Source organism: Notamacropus eugenii, chromosome 4 (assembly GCF_028372415.1).
Source record: "Notamacropus eugenii isolate mMacEug1 chromosome 4, mMacEug1.pri_v2, whole genome shotgun sequence".
In the NCBI taxonomy this organism is placed as follows: Eukaryota; Metazoa; Chordata; class Mammalia; order Diprotodontia; family Macropodidae; genus Notamacropus; species Notamacropus eugenii.
Genome location: NC_092875.1, coordinates 8,226,344 through 8,239,533, shown reverse-complemented (window position 1 = coordinate 8,239,533; position 13,190 = coordinate 8,226,344). Strand labels below are relative to the sequence as shown.

Genomic DNA, 13,190 nt, shown 5'->3' with positions numbered 1-13,190 from the left:
CTACTGGAAGACTGGGGACTCAGAAGATAGAGCCCCAGTGCTACATGTGGCCTGGGCAAAGTCACCGCCCATCTCCAGGCTTCAAGAGAATTGGATTAGATCATCTTTGAGGCCCTTCACAGCCCTGACATTCCCTGTTCTAAGACCCCTCCCCTGTTCTGGGTCAAAAAGAGGCATGGGTTTGTAGCAGACCCACATCTAGGTATTCTGAATGTGGGACAGAGTGGCACATAATTAAATGAGACACGGCAGCCAAAGGGTTTGATTCCACATCTGCCACTCAGCTGACACGTGACTTTGGGCCAGGGCCAGGGGAAAGTCAGAACTTTATGTACTCTGAGAAGAAAACACAAAACATATCCACAGAACAAGGTATGCCAAGGGAGGGAGAGCACAAAGGACCAACACCATTGGGGCCAGGCTTCCAGTAAGTGGCAGCACCTGAGCAGGGTGCTGAATGTGCAGAGAGAGGGCACACCAGGCAGGGAGAACTGCAAGAGCTGAAGCACAGAGATGAGAGGTGCAAGGCCGTGTGTGGAGGGCTTATATGCAGCATGAGGAGCCCAAGTGCCAGAGTGGAGTTTCAGGAAGGGCAGCCTGGCACTTGTGAGGAGGGCAGGCAGGCTACAGAAGGCAGGGAGAGAGCCAAGGATGGTGATCTCTGGCCCCTCCAGAGAGAGAATTGCCAAGTCACTGAACATGGGTGACCAGAGGACAGGAGGACCTCAGGGTCCTAGACAGAAAGGAGGAAGAGGGGAGGGAAGGGGGATGGTGGCGGAGACTGAAGGTGAAGAGGATGGGCTCAGTGAGATGCCAAGGTGCCATGGGGCTGGAGATACTAAGGGCACCGTCCCTGCACAGCAGGATCCTTGGTGTCCAGTCACGGGTGCCCATCCTGCATAGATGCTCAGCAAGTACAGGGACTAAGGGGTCACCTAGTCCAAAGTCCCCTGACAGCTGGGCCAGGTCTAGACCCAATCAAAGAGGCCAGGGGAGGGAGCAGCCCAGCCCAGCCTGCTTCTGGACAGGTCTTATGAGCAGCAGCTTTTCTTATGCCAAATCAGTCCAGCCCACCCACATCTCCATGGCCAATGCTATGGGACAGAAAGTGTGGCCCCCTCGACCTTCCCTGGTCACCCACCAAACACTTCTCAGTGCCCATTACAGCTGAGCACCGGGCCGGTCCCTCCCTGGACCCCTGCAGTGCTGGGGGCAGAACTCAGCATGGCCGCTCCCACTGCGTTCATGCACCTACCTGCTTCATGGGTTGTTTCGGGCACCATGGCTGTGGAGGTGAAGGAGGCACTGACCTTCCCAGTGGAATAATGAGCCTAGATGAAAGAGAAACAGAGGCAGGGTCAACCGAGAGACCTTGACAAGCTGATGTGACCAATGTAAGCTAGACACTGGCCTCAGAGCAACAAGCCCTTGTGGACTTTCTGCGTGGGCAGAACAGGAGACCAGGGATGGACTCCTGGCTCTGGTGCTCACTGGCTATGTGAGCCCCGAGAAGTTGGCACCCCGCCTCTCATCGAGCGAGCCTCAGCCTCTCCACCTGTAAAATGGGCAGGTAGAACTAGATGATCTAAGGTGAATTCCAGTGCTTCCAATGAACAAATTTTACGATTCCCCTCTGCTACCAGGCCACTGGCAAGGCTTGGCAGGAAGGCCTGACTGAGACCCACAGGGAGCCAGGCACCCCACACTTTCTCATGCAGCCAGGTGAACAGAACAAGGAGATGGAATTACTTGGGGCCAGGGTCCATGTTTCACATGAACATTTGTTAAAGTTCTGTACAACTAAATACAAACAAAGTGCGTGGGAAATACTACGGACAGGAAACTTCTAAGACAAATCTCTGAGCCTTGATGACCCTGGGACTCCTTCCTGCCACAACTTCAAATGTCTGCAAGGAACAGACCCAGAGGTGACAGCAGGGGGTCAGCGAATACACAGCAGCGGCAGAAAAAAGGAACACAGACGACCATGAAACAATGGCTGCTGCCCCCATGCCCAAGGCTGGGACTCTCTGCTGCTGCGAGCACTCAGAAAACCAGGATGCCCTCTGAGCCCATCATGCAGCACAGGCAAGGTGCCCCCAGATCTTTAGGGTGGCATCATCTATAATGAACAGGCCTGTTCAGGCATGTCAGCTGCCAGAAAAATCACAACAATAAGCAAGAAGAAGGCCAGGAAATAAAATTGAGGCAGAAGGCAGGCCCGGAAGGCTGGGCAGGCCGGGCTGAGGGACCAGGAGAGGAGCAGGGCTGCTGCTCATCTGGGAGGCCTTGCCAAACATGCAATTGGCCTTGGGGGCAATGAAAATCCCTAACTATTATATGAAGGAGCAGGACTCCAGGTACCCGACAGCTTGGACAGACGTGGGTCCTGGTCAGGCCCAGGCCAGCTGTGCCACAGGCCAGCAGTGGGACCTCTTTCCTGCCCAGGCCCCGGCACCTTTCTCTGTGATCACATGAGAAGTACCCCAGCCTCCACCTTACCGCGTTCAGCTTGTCCACCTTCTTCTTCTCTGGGGCCCTCATGGTTGCGGCCAGGATCTCGTCCCCCTTGAAGTCTTTGTAAAGCTCCTGCAAGGTCTCCCGGGTCTCAGCATTGGTGTTCTTCAGATAGTATGCCGGGTCCTGCCGGGCTTTCTCTTCATCTACAAAACAGCAGAATGTCCTTGAGTGATGCTGTGGACTCTGTAGTCTCTGTCCTAGAAGCCGTCTCCCCCAGGGCTTTCACCACCTGGACACCTCCAGATGCAGGGACCTCGCTACCCACAAGGCCACACAGTGTAAGGAAAGACCACCAGCCTCTGGGACAGCACTTGCTGTGCAACTTTGACTTAATCCCTCTAAGCCATCTGTAAAATGGGGATGAGGCCTTTTACATGTCTTGCTCCCAGGGCTGATGGGAACCTGAAAAGCACCAAAGGAGTCCAAGGTGGGACAAGAAGGGGCACCCTCACACACCTGGGTCGAGGACTCTCAGGTTGTTCTTAACATGATAGAAGTTGGCCACATTAAACTTGTCCAGGTTGGTGGGATCCTGTAGGGAAACAAGAGAAACATGAGCCCCTGAGGGGAGGAAGAGATCAGGTGCACTCTGACCAGGCACTCATCCTCCTCTGAGGGATGGGGCCTCTAAATGCAGGATGACCTCTGGTACCCCCCCACCTGCCCAGGTCCAGACTCTGTATTCTGGCCTCCACAGCCTGATCCAATTTCTCCACTTCTCCATCTCTGCCAGTCCCATGTCAGAGGACAGGGGCAGGGTGGGGGCAGGCGGGGCTGTGCTTAGAGATCGCAAGACCCATTCCCAGCTTTCAGGGAGGATTCAGGCCTTAACTCCCAAGTCATATGCCCTCTGCCACAATGAGCAGACTGACACCTAGTGGGGTACCTACCAGCTGCTGGGGTGACAGAGACATAGATGCCCTGCCCCCTGCCCTCACGGATCTGCTGTTATAAGGGGGAGGGGCTGACGCACACATGAAACGAACACAGAACACAGATGAGAGACCACACGCTTTCTCCAGCCCCCATCACAGTTCCAAGCTGGCCTGCACAGGAGCCAGGGCCCACTGACAGTGACTCCAGCAAGGCCTCCCTCCAAGCCACTGGAGGGGCTGGGACCAATGGTCCCAAACAGAAGGAGGGAGGGAGGGAGGGAGGCGCTTACCTGCAGCGTCAGGATGTCCTGGCGGGAAAAGGGCTCGTCCGTCAGCAGGTCTTTGAAGTTCTTGGTTTTGATGTTCAGCTGCTCTACAGCCTGAGACAATGGCACAGATCAGGGAAGGTCACACAAGCCCATCCATCCCCATCCCCTCCAGGAGGCCTGCCAGGATTCCTCCTTCAACTGACCTCCCTGCACGGGCCTCGCTCTTCAGCACCTTCATGTGCATTTTCTTCACCCGAGCCCACTCCCACCCCCAGCAGAACTTAAGCTCTCAGAGGGCAAACAGTGGGTGACACAGACCAACCTTCAGTTCTGTGTTCCCAACTCCCACACACCTCAGGGAGAGGCCTCCAGAGGCTGCTGGGGCCAAAAGAAAGTGTTACCAGGAGGCCGAGCCTGATGGGTGCTAGGACAGTCTGCTGCCCGAGTCAACACCTGCTGTACATGGGTCTCATCAGTGGCTCATCCCTCCTTCATTCACAGTGCATCTCATCCATCATGCACATCTCATCTGTGTGTCTCATCCACGGCGTGTGTCTCTCATTCATGCTGTGCCCACATCTCACTCATATTATGGTACACATCCACAACGCACATGTGTCCCATCTGCAGTGTCATCTATGGTGCACCTGTGTCTCATCCATCACACGTCTCATCTGTATGTCTGATCCATGGTGCATCTCTCACCCATGCTGTGCCTATGCCTCATTCACAGTGCACATTCACGGTGCACACGTGTCCCACCTGCAGTGTCATCTATGGTGCACCTGTGTCTCATCCATCACACATGTCTCATCTGTGTGTCTGATCCATGGCGCATCTCTCATCCATGCTGTGCCTATGCCTCATTCGCAGTGCACATTCACGGTGCACATGTGTCCCATCTGCAGTGTGTCATCTATGGTGCACCTGTGTCTCATCCATCACACGTCTCATCTGTATGTCTGATCCATGGTGCATCTCTCACCCATGCTGTGCCTATGTCTCATTCACAGTGCACATTCACGGTGCACACGTGTCTCATCTGCGGTGTGTGCGTCTCTCATCCATCACACGTCTCATCTGTGTGTCTGATCCATGGTGCATCTCTCATCCATGCTGTGCCTATGCCTCATTCAGTGTGCACATTCACGCTGCACACGTGTCCCATCTGCAGTGTCATCTATGGTGCACCTGTGTCTCATCCATCACACATGTCTCATCTGTATGTCTGATCTGTGGTGCATCTCTCATCCATGCTGTGCCTATGCCTCATTCAGTGTGCACATTCACGCTGCACACGTGTCCCATCTGCAGTGTGTCATCTATGGTGCACCTGTGTCTCATCCATCACACGTCTCATCTGTATGTCTGATCCGTGGTGCATCTCTCACCCATGCTGTGCCTATGCCTCATTCACAGTGCACATTCACGGTGCACACGTGTCTCATCTGCGGTGTGTGCGTCTCTCATCCATCACACGTCTCATCTGTGTGTCTGATCCGTGGTGCATCTCTCATCCATGCTGTGCCTATGCCTCATTCACAGTGCACATTCACGGTGCACACGTGTCCCATCTGCAGTGTCATCTATGGTGCACCTGTGTCTCATCCATCACACGTCTCATGTGTGTCTGATCCGTGGCGCATCTCTCACCCACGCTGTGCCTACGCCTCATTCAGTGTGCACATTCACGGTGCACATGTGTCTCATCTGTGTGTCTGATCCGTGGTGCATCTCTCACCCATGCTGTGCCTATGCCTCATTCACAGTGCACATTCACGGTGCACACGTGTCTCATCTGTGTGTCTGATCCGTGGCGCATCTCTCACCCATGCTGTGCCTATGCCTCATTCACAGTGCACATTCCCGGTGCACACGTGTTCCATCTGCAATGTCATCTATGGTGCACCTGTGTCTCATCCATCACACGTCTCATCTGTATGTCTGATCCGTGGCGCATCTCTCACCCATGCTGTGCCTATGCCTCATTCACAGTGCACATTCACGGTGCACACGTGTCTCATCTGCGGTGTGTGCGTCTCTCATCCATCACACATCCCATCTGTGTGTCTGATCCGTGGCGCATCTCTCACCCACGCTGTGCCTACGCCTCATTCACAGTGCACACTCACGGTGCACACGTGCGTCTCTCATCCACCGTGCATTCTGTGGATCCCCAAGCTCTCCCCTCACAATTATCCCACAAAGCAGGGAGGCAGTGCAGGGATCACGAGGCCCATGCCGATGAGGAGGTCACGGAGGCTCGTCACGCTGGAATGCCATGACTGGACGGAGTGGCTCCGGGGCAGAGGCTTCACACGGATCCCCTCACACACAGCCCTAGAGGGGCCCTCAGGCAGATCTGAACACGGTTCTCCACACTTCCTTTTTCTCTTCTAATTTTTTAACGTTTTTCTTTAAAGATCTGAGCTCCAAACTCTCTGTCCCTGAGACAGCAGCGATCAGACACAGGTCATACGTGTGCGATTATGTAAAATGTTTCCTTATTAGTTGTTCTGTACAAGAAGACTCAACTAAAAGAAAAAATGGACGAGAGAAAAAGAGCGCATTTTGGTATGTATTCATTCAGCATCAGTCCTCTCTGCAATGGCGCACATTTGTCAGCATCCGTCCGCTGGAATCATCTTGGATCTTTGTACTGCTGAGAAGAGCTACGTCATTCCCAGCCGAGCATCACATGGCGTACAGCGTCGTCCTGGCTCCGCTCACTTCGCTTTGCATCAGTTCAGAGAGGTCTTTCCAGGCTGGGCACTCCTGGCCCATCTCCCCAGCTCTCCACAACGTGTCAGGGGTCCTTCGGCTCCCACCTCGCTATGCATACTGTCCGAACAAGCCATCGAGGACAAAGAACCACCCGGAACACGAATGCTCCGAGACCACAGCAGCAGGAAGCGGCTGCTTTAACACAAACAACTGCCCCAAAATACCAAGAGCCCTTCCTGGACATATGTATAGTTTCTCCAGAAGATGCAGACTTCACAAAGGAACGGCTCCAAAGGCAAAAGTGCCGAGGGTACGCTGAGGTGGGCAGGGGGTCCCTGGGACGCCCAGAGCGGGAGCTGCAAGGGCCACAATTCTCCAGCTTAGATTGATGTGTGCCTGTGACACAAGTCACATCTCTTCTCTGAACAGGGCCTCAGCACGTAACAGAGCTCTCTTCCCAGCAGCCTCATGAGGGAGAGAGGGTCAGGACTATTGGCCCATTTACAGACAAGGAAACTGAGGTTCAGAGAGGGCAGAAGAGAAACTCCAACACAGGCTTCTCTGTCCTCCTTCCAATATGCCACAATGTAGGTGGGTTCTGAGCTTCCCCCAGACCTCCTCACAGGTATAAAACAACCACTGCATTTCTCAATAACATGAGTTCTGCCCGGGAATCACCAAGGATGGCATCCATGTAGCAGTGCCTGCTGGAGGCAGCCACACCAAGGAAGGAAACAACCATTTACTGAACACCTATGTGCCCAGCACTGTGTTAAGTGCTTTAAAAATAGGATCTCATTTGATCCCCACAACTCTGGGAGGCAGGTGCCATTATGATCCCCATTTTATAGCTGAGGAAACTGAGGCAGCGTTAAGTGACTTGCCCAGGGGCACAAAGTCTTCCTGACTCCAGGCCCCACACTCTGCTCACTGGGCCACCAGCTGCCTCCAAGGACAGATCCTGTAGTCAGTCTGAGTCTAAGCCAAGGAAAGGCACATTCCAGGGCAGAAAACCCACCTCATAAGCATACACGTTGCCAGTTGACTTGATTGCCACAATGTGGGAGTTGTTGGTGAAGACAGTGAACAGCACTGGGCAGTGGTATTTACCTAGAAAGAGTTCACGTGTTAATAGGTCCAGCCACCCCGTAGTCTCTAATAGAATGTATGTAAAGGGGGCCTGGCTGCCTCCGTCTGGGGCTGAGGATGCTGTCCAAGTCAAGCCTCATCTCCTCCCTTAGATGTCTGTCCAACAGGCCTCCCTGCCTCTAGTCTCTGTGCCCCCACCCCCTTTACACCATGAAGTTCTTCCTATGGGATAGATCCAAACAATCACTCCAAACATTTCAAAGGCTCCTGATGCCCACTGGAAAAAAGTACCAGCTCCTTCACCTGACCTCTGAGGCCCCAGACATGGCTCCCACCTGATTTACCTACCTCATCACGATGGGCCTACTTCCCATCTCAAATCTCCCACCTCCTTGCCCTTGCTCATGCTGTTCCCCAGGCTTAGTGGCCTGCCCACTCCCATTTTCTCCTATAAAAATCCCCCTTTATTCCAGGCCCACTCTTCTATGAAACAGTCCCTCTGTGTCGTTTCTTCCCAGACGTCAAGTACAGTTTTTGGAGCCACCTGAGGTTTATCCTAATCTCAACCATCCTAAGTGCCAGCCATGATCTCTCTCCTCCAGGTCAGGGACCACGCCTCCTTCCCCTTCACGGCTCCTGTGCCTAGAGCCAAGAGGATCCTTAACCAGGCTAGCGGAACGACCCAGAAAGCTGGCCACCCACCTTCATTATTCTTTGTGAAGTTCAGTTTGATCAGAGATTTGGCATCCAGCTTCTGAAAGACCAAACAAAGGTATTGGAATGAAAGAAGTTAATGAATTTCAAATTCTATCCAATTTTTATTAAAAACATGATTCAGCTACAAGCCTACAATCACTTTCAGGTATGCTCCATTAAATCTTCACCTCCCACCTCCAAGCCTTTACAAAGGCTGTGCCCCCTTGGGCCCCCCAGGATGCGCTCCTTCGAGCAGGTCGATTTTCTGGGTACTTAGTGGAAACCTGGAATGGGATTATTCCTATACATACTGTCCCCAATGAACTGTTTCACTTTGTGTTGATGCTCCAGCATTCTGTGGATGCCTGACAGAGAGGAGTTAGGTGCTCAAAAGAAAAAAATTAAGTCCCTACAACATGCCCAACACTGTGTTAAGCATTTTACAATCATTATCTCATTCGATCCTCACAGCTACATATAATTGTTACATGTGCAGTACGTGGTACACCACATGTGTAGCATGGTACACATACAGCATATAGTAGAGTACATGGTATACATTTGAAGATTCTGAGGATCCCCTGGCAGGATAAGGCACCAGGCACTGAGGTCCTTGCTCAAGCTGAACTGCCAAGCGTTCAAACCGTGCTTCAGAGAGCCCAACTCTGATGGGCTGTCCACGTTGTTCAAATGCAAAATGTGCACTTGCCAAAAAGACTATTTTATGGAGAACTCACATGGGGCAAGCGATCATGGTGGTCAGAAGAAGTGATACAAGGACACTCTCAAGGTCTCTCCAAGAACTTTGTATTTGACTGTGCAACATGGGAGACACTGGCACAGGTGTGCCCACATCAGAAAGGGTGCTGTGCTCTATGAGCAAAGCAGAATTGAGACAGCACAAAGGAAATGTAGGATGTGCAAATCTGGGGTATCCACCCCATATGTTCACATGGACTATCTGTGCCCAACCTGTGGTAGAGCATTCTGAGCTCGTATTGGTCTGATCAGCCACAGTCAGACACACTTTATCAGGGTGATGTCATTCTGGTCCTCTTCGAAGATGGACAACAACCAACATTGCATATAGTATCCAAAACTAATAGTAGCTACCAATACCACTCTTAACTCTACTTTACAGATGAAGACATTGAGGCAGAGGTAAAATGACTTGCCCTGGGTCACACAGCTAAGAAGTGCCTGAGGCTGGATTTGCTCCCTCCTGACTTCCAGGTCTTCCTGACTCCAGGCAGTGGGCTCTAACCCCACTGCCCCAAGCTGCCTGCTTAATCAACGCTGGCGGCAATAGGGAAGGGGAGCTGCCAGGGGGAACCCATTTCTGCTCCACCACGGCGTGGACACCCACCAAGTCAAAGTAGGCCACTCTTTTAACAGCGGCCACTGAATTGTGGTTAAGAACAAAGTTCCTGCCAGCCTTTCCCATAGGGTTTTCCAGCTCAGTCACACCAGCCTACCTGGTTGGGCAGAGGGCACTACCCTCTCCTGGCAGAGGGAGAGATGACCACTCCATCACTGGGAAGACGAAGCCCTTGTGCCTGGACGGGGCCAACATTGCCAGTATGTGTCTGGCCTGACTAGTCCTATCTATTAGAAGGATGATAATTCTGGTCTGGTTTCCCCTCCGCCCGACCTCCCAAAGGAAATGGGAGAGAGAAAAAATAAATGCTTGTCAATTGAACAATTTTTTAAAATCCCTAAGTGACCTTCCTAAAGTGTAGGTCTTATCTCGCCCCTGCTTCCTCCCACTCAGTTCAACCCAAGCAATTCACCTTCTCCCCCTTCCCAGGCTTCACTCACCTTCCCGGCCCCCACCATGGGCAGGCCACATTCTGCCTTTTGTGCCCCTAGACCCGCTGGCCCCTCTCCCTTCTCCTCCCTGTCTCTTGGGGGCCCTGGACCCCTCCAAGGTCCAGCTCAAACACCACGTGCAGAAAACCTTTTCTGATCCCCCTGCCCTCCAGCTGCTAGTGCTCATCCTGAAAAAACCTGACATTCTGTTCACAGATTGTGTAAATACTTCTACACAGATCCGCTGTCTTCTTCACCTGACCAGGAGCTCCTTAAGGGGAGGAGCTGGTTTTGCCTTTCTTTTCCTCCCTAGGGCTTAGTACAGTATTGGGCACACAGCAGGTGCTTCTGATTCCAAAGATGGGAAAGAGCTGGGTCTAGCGCTGGGAAGGACCTGAATTCAAATCCCCCCACCCGACACTAAGCAGCCACTACAGGTCAAGGAATTTCGCCTCGATTTCATCTATCCAAAAAGGACAACGACCGATGCAAACAAGCTTTCCCAGGGGCACTGTGAGGTGCCATGAGATCATGCAGAGGGCTTTACAAGCCCCCAAAGACCATGAAGGAGGAAATTACGACTCCTCCTAGTCTCTCACTGCATGTGCACAGATCATGCCACCCGGATAATTGAACAGTAGGTAAGAAAATCTTCCTGGGGCAGCAACTCCACAGTCCCTGTACTAGTCACTGAATGGGCGGCAGTGTGGGGCTATTGTCCACAAGCATGAATGGAGAAGGCAGGGTGATCCCACAGCAGGACTGAGCCTCGACTGCCCAGAAGGAGCTAGGACAGCACAGACAAGAGGTCATGGGTAAGCTGCAACCTGCACCCTCGAAGGGCCTGCCCACATCAAGGAGGGAGCCAGTGACAGGCACCATTATGGGGCTTAAGCCTGGCAGTTCATCCATTCACAGGTCACTGATTCCATCCAGCTTCCATGTTTAGGCCTTTTCAAGATGATTAAAAATGATGGCTGGGGGCTCCCCGGCTCTGGCAAGCCTGGGGCCAAGCAGCCTCAGGTTCACAGGCTTGCTTGCTATTGGTCTCCCTATGCCTCAATTTCCTCATTTCTCAAAAGAAGGGGCCTAGTCTGGCAGCCTCCAGATCTCTTCTCGTCTGCAGTCCTGGGCTCTGATCTTGGCTCTGCCCCAGACTCACAAGTTGGCCTCAATTTTCTCATCTGTCCATGTGGCCCAGACTGGCCCAGCCCATCTTTCAGGACCTTCTAGCTGAAGGTCTAGGAGGCTGCATTAGTGCTGGGAAGGCCCTCATTTTACAGAGCCTTAAAGAGACCTCCTGGGGACATAGTCTATAGAGAGATTGGGTTCAAACTCCACACCCAGGGTCATTTCCACCCCCAAAGCTTTCTCTACCCAGAAGACCATTTTAGTTTCAAAATGTTTTAATTCCCCAGAAGCTAAAGAAACACTCATGGTTTTTGAAGGGACTAATTTCCCCTGAGGCTTCTGTTTAGTAATTAAAGTCACTTCTTGTAATTAATTCTTCTCCAGCTACGTCAAAAATGGAAGTGTCAGGGAGAGGAAGCTGGAAGTAACACACACCATGCTCAGTCAGGCCTCCAACGAGGGTCAGCAGGACGGACGTCAGGAGTTCGATGACGCAAAGCCTGTGGTGACCCCCATTCTGTGCCTGGAACACCTCCCTACTGTACAGTTCAAAGACCAGCCTGCCCATGTGGTGCCTAAACACTGTTCTCTTCATATGGGTGATTCAAAGGATCACAGAATGGCCAAGCTGGAAGTGATCTTAGAGAGCATCCCATCCTATCCTACTGACAGGAACGCTGAGGTCGGAGATGGCAGTGGGGTACAGTGGAAAGTGGCCTGGACTAGAGTCAGTGAATATGGCTTTGAACCTCATCTATGCTAATGACTCCGTGTGTGACCTTGGGCCCATCACCCATCAGCTGTGTAGCTGATTCAGTGGCCTCTGAGGTTCCTGCTAGCTGACCCAATGGACTCGAATCGTATGACTTATCTGGGTCCCAGAGGGAGCAAGCAGCAGGGCCAAGGGGCTTGCCCCTGGTCTAACCATTTGGTGGGGCGGGGAGGAGAAGAACACTTTCTTCTTTACTTCTTTAAGGCCTTGGGCTCTTTGAGGAGGGGGCAAGTGGGTTGGGCAGCAGATAGCAGAGTCCATAAATGCAAAAATAGAAGACTGGTGGGGCCCCAGGACCCAGATGCTTTGGCCCCAGCCTGGTGAGGGACAAGCTGGAGGGGTTCAGGAGGAGGGGAACCAGGAGAAAGCCTCAAGTCACAGCCCAGTCCCATCCTGGGCCCATCAGCTGGCCCCAGCAAGCCTCAAAACAGATATAATCAAGCCAAGGGGCAGCGAGGGTCTCCTTGCTGGCAGGCCCCGCCCAAGGTCAGCACCAACATCATGGGCACCCACCTACCTCTCCACTGCTGGGGTGGGTCCCATACTTCTTTATCCAAGGCACAATATTTCTGAAGAGACACAAGGAAAAAGAAACCCCCTTCACTGAGGCTGGTCTTGGGTCCATCCCTCAGTCTTGTCTCTCTAGCTGAGAAAGCAGGGCCCCAGAGCCCTCTCTCTGGTCTCGGCCTCTCACCCTCAGCACGGTCCCCATTTTCCCCAGGCCAGTGGACTGGCGCTCCACTGAAGGAACCCCAAGGAGACAGGAGCAGCCGCCACTGGGGCTGAGGAGCCTGAAGCTCCCAGGAACCTCCAGGGGCCAAATCGAAGCTGAGCTGTGGCTGCTACCACACCAGAGGCCTCTGTGACTGGCCTTACCAAGGTTCTCAAGATGGCAAACACTCACAGTAAGTCAAAGACGACTCCATCAGGGGTGCACACAGGGTACTCAAACGGCTGCAGAGACAGGCTGGGACACATAAACACATTTCAGTCAGTCAAGGGGCGAGCCAGCAGCTCCTCCAACAGCTGGCAGTCAGCCTGGGGTAGAGCATGGCATCCATGCCTGCTTCCCCTCTGCATTTCCGATGCCATCACTGCACGCCTGGGACCAGCCCCAGGCTCCCTCTCCTCTCACCCTGTCCATCCAATCAGCAGTCAAGTAGGGGGCCAGCCTGGCACAATGGTCACAGCCTGAGCTGGGGAATCATGGGACCTGGCTTCAAATTCTGCCTTTGACGCTTACTGCCTCTGTAACCTTGGACAGGGCACAAAACTTCCCCAGGCCTCAGTTTCCCCATCTGTAAA

General features: G+C 53.0%; 1 protein-coding gene across 2 annotated transcripts in view; it reads right to left on the bottom strand.

Annotated features, from left to right (window-relative positions):
• The window catches only part of PPIL2 (peptidylprolyl isomerase like 2), a 32,314-nt gene that overhangs the window by 15,758 nt on the left and 3,366 nt on the right, over positions 1-13,190 (bottom strand). Inside the window, exons 4-11 of one of the 2 annotated variants that reach the window (XM_072599680.1) lie at positions 12,790-12,852; positions 12,403-12,454; positions 8,180-8,231; positions 7,407-7,498; positions 3,686-3,775; positions 2,977-3,052; positions 2,503-2,663; positions 1,256-1,331 (exon numbers count right to left, since the gene is read on the bottom strand). In XM_072599680.1, the coding sequence (XP_072455781.1) occupies positions 1,256-1,331; positions 2,503-2,663; positions 2,977-3,052; positions 3,686-3,775; positions 7,407-7,498; positions 8,180-8,231; positions 12,403-12,454; positions 12,790-12,852 (662 nt within the window). The remainder of the gene's footprint in view (positions 1-1,255; positions 1,332-2,502; positions 2,664-2,976; positions 3,053-3,685; positions 3,776-7,406; positions 7,499-8,179; positions 8,232-12,402; positions 12,455-12,789; positions 12,853-13,190) is intronic. The other variant, XM_072599681.1, reaches the window with a different exon arrangement.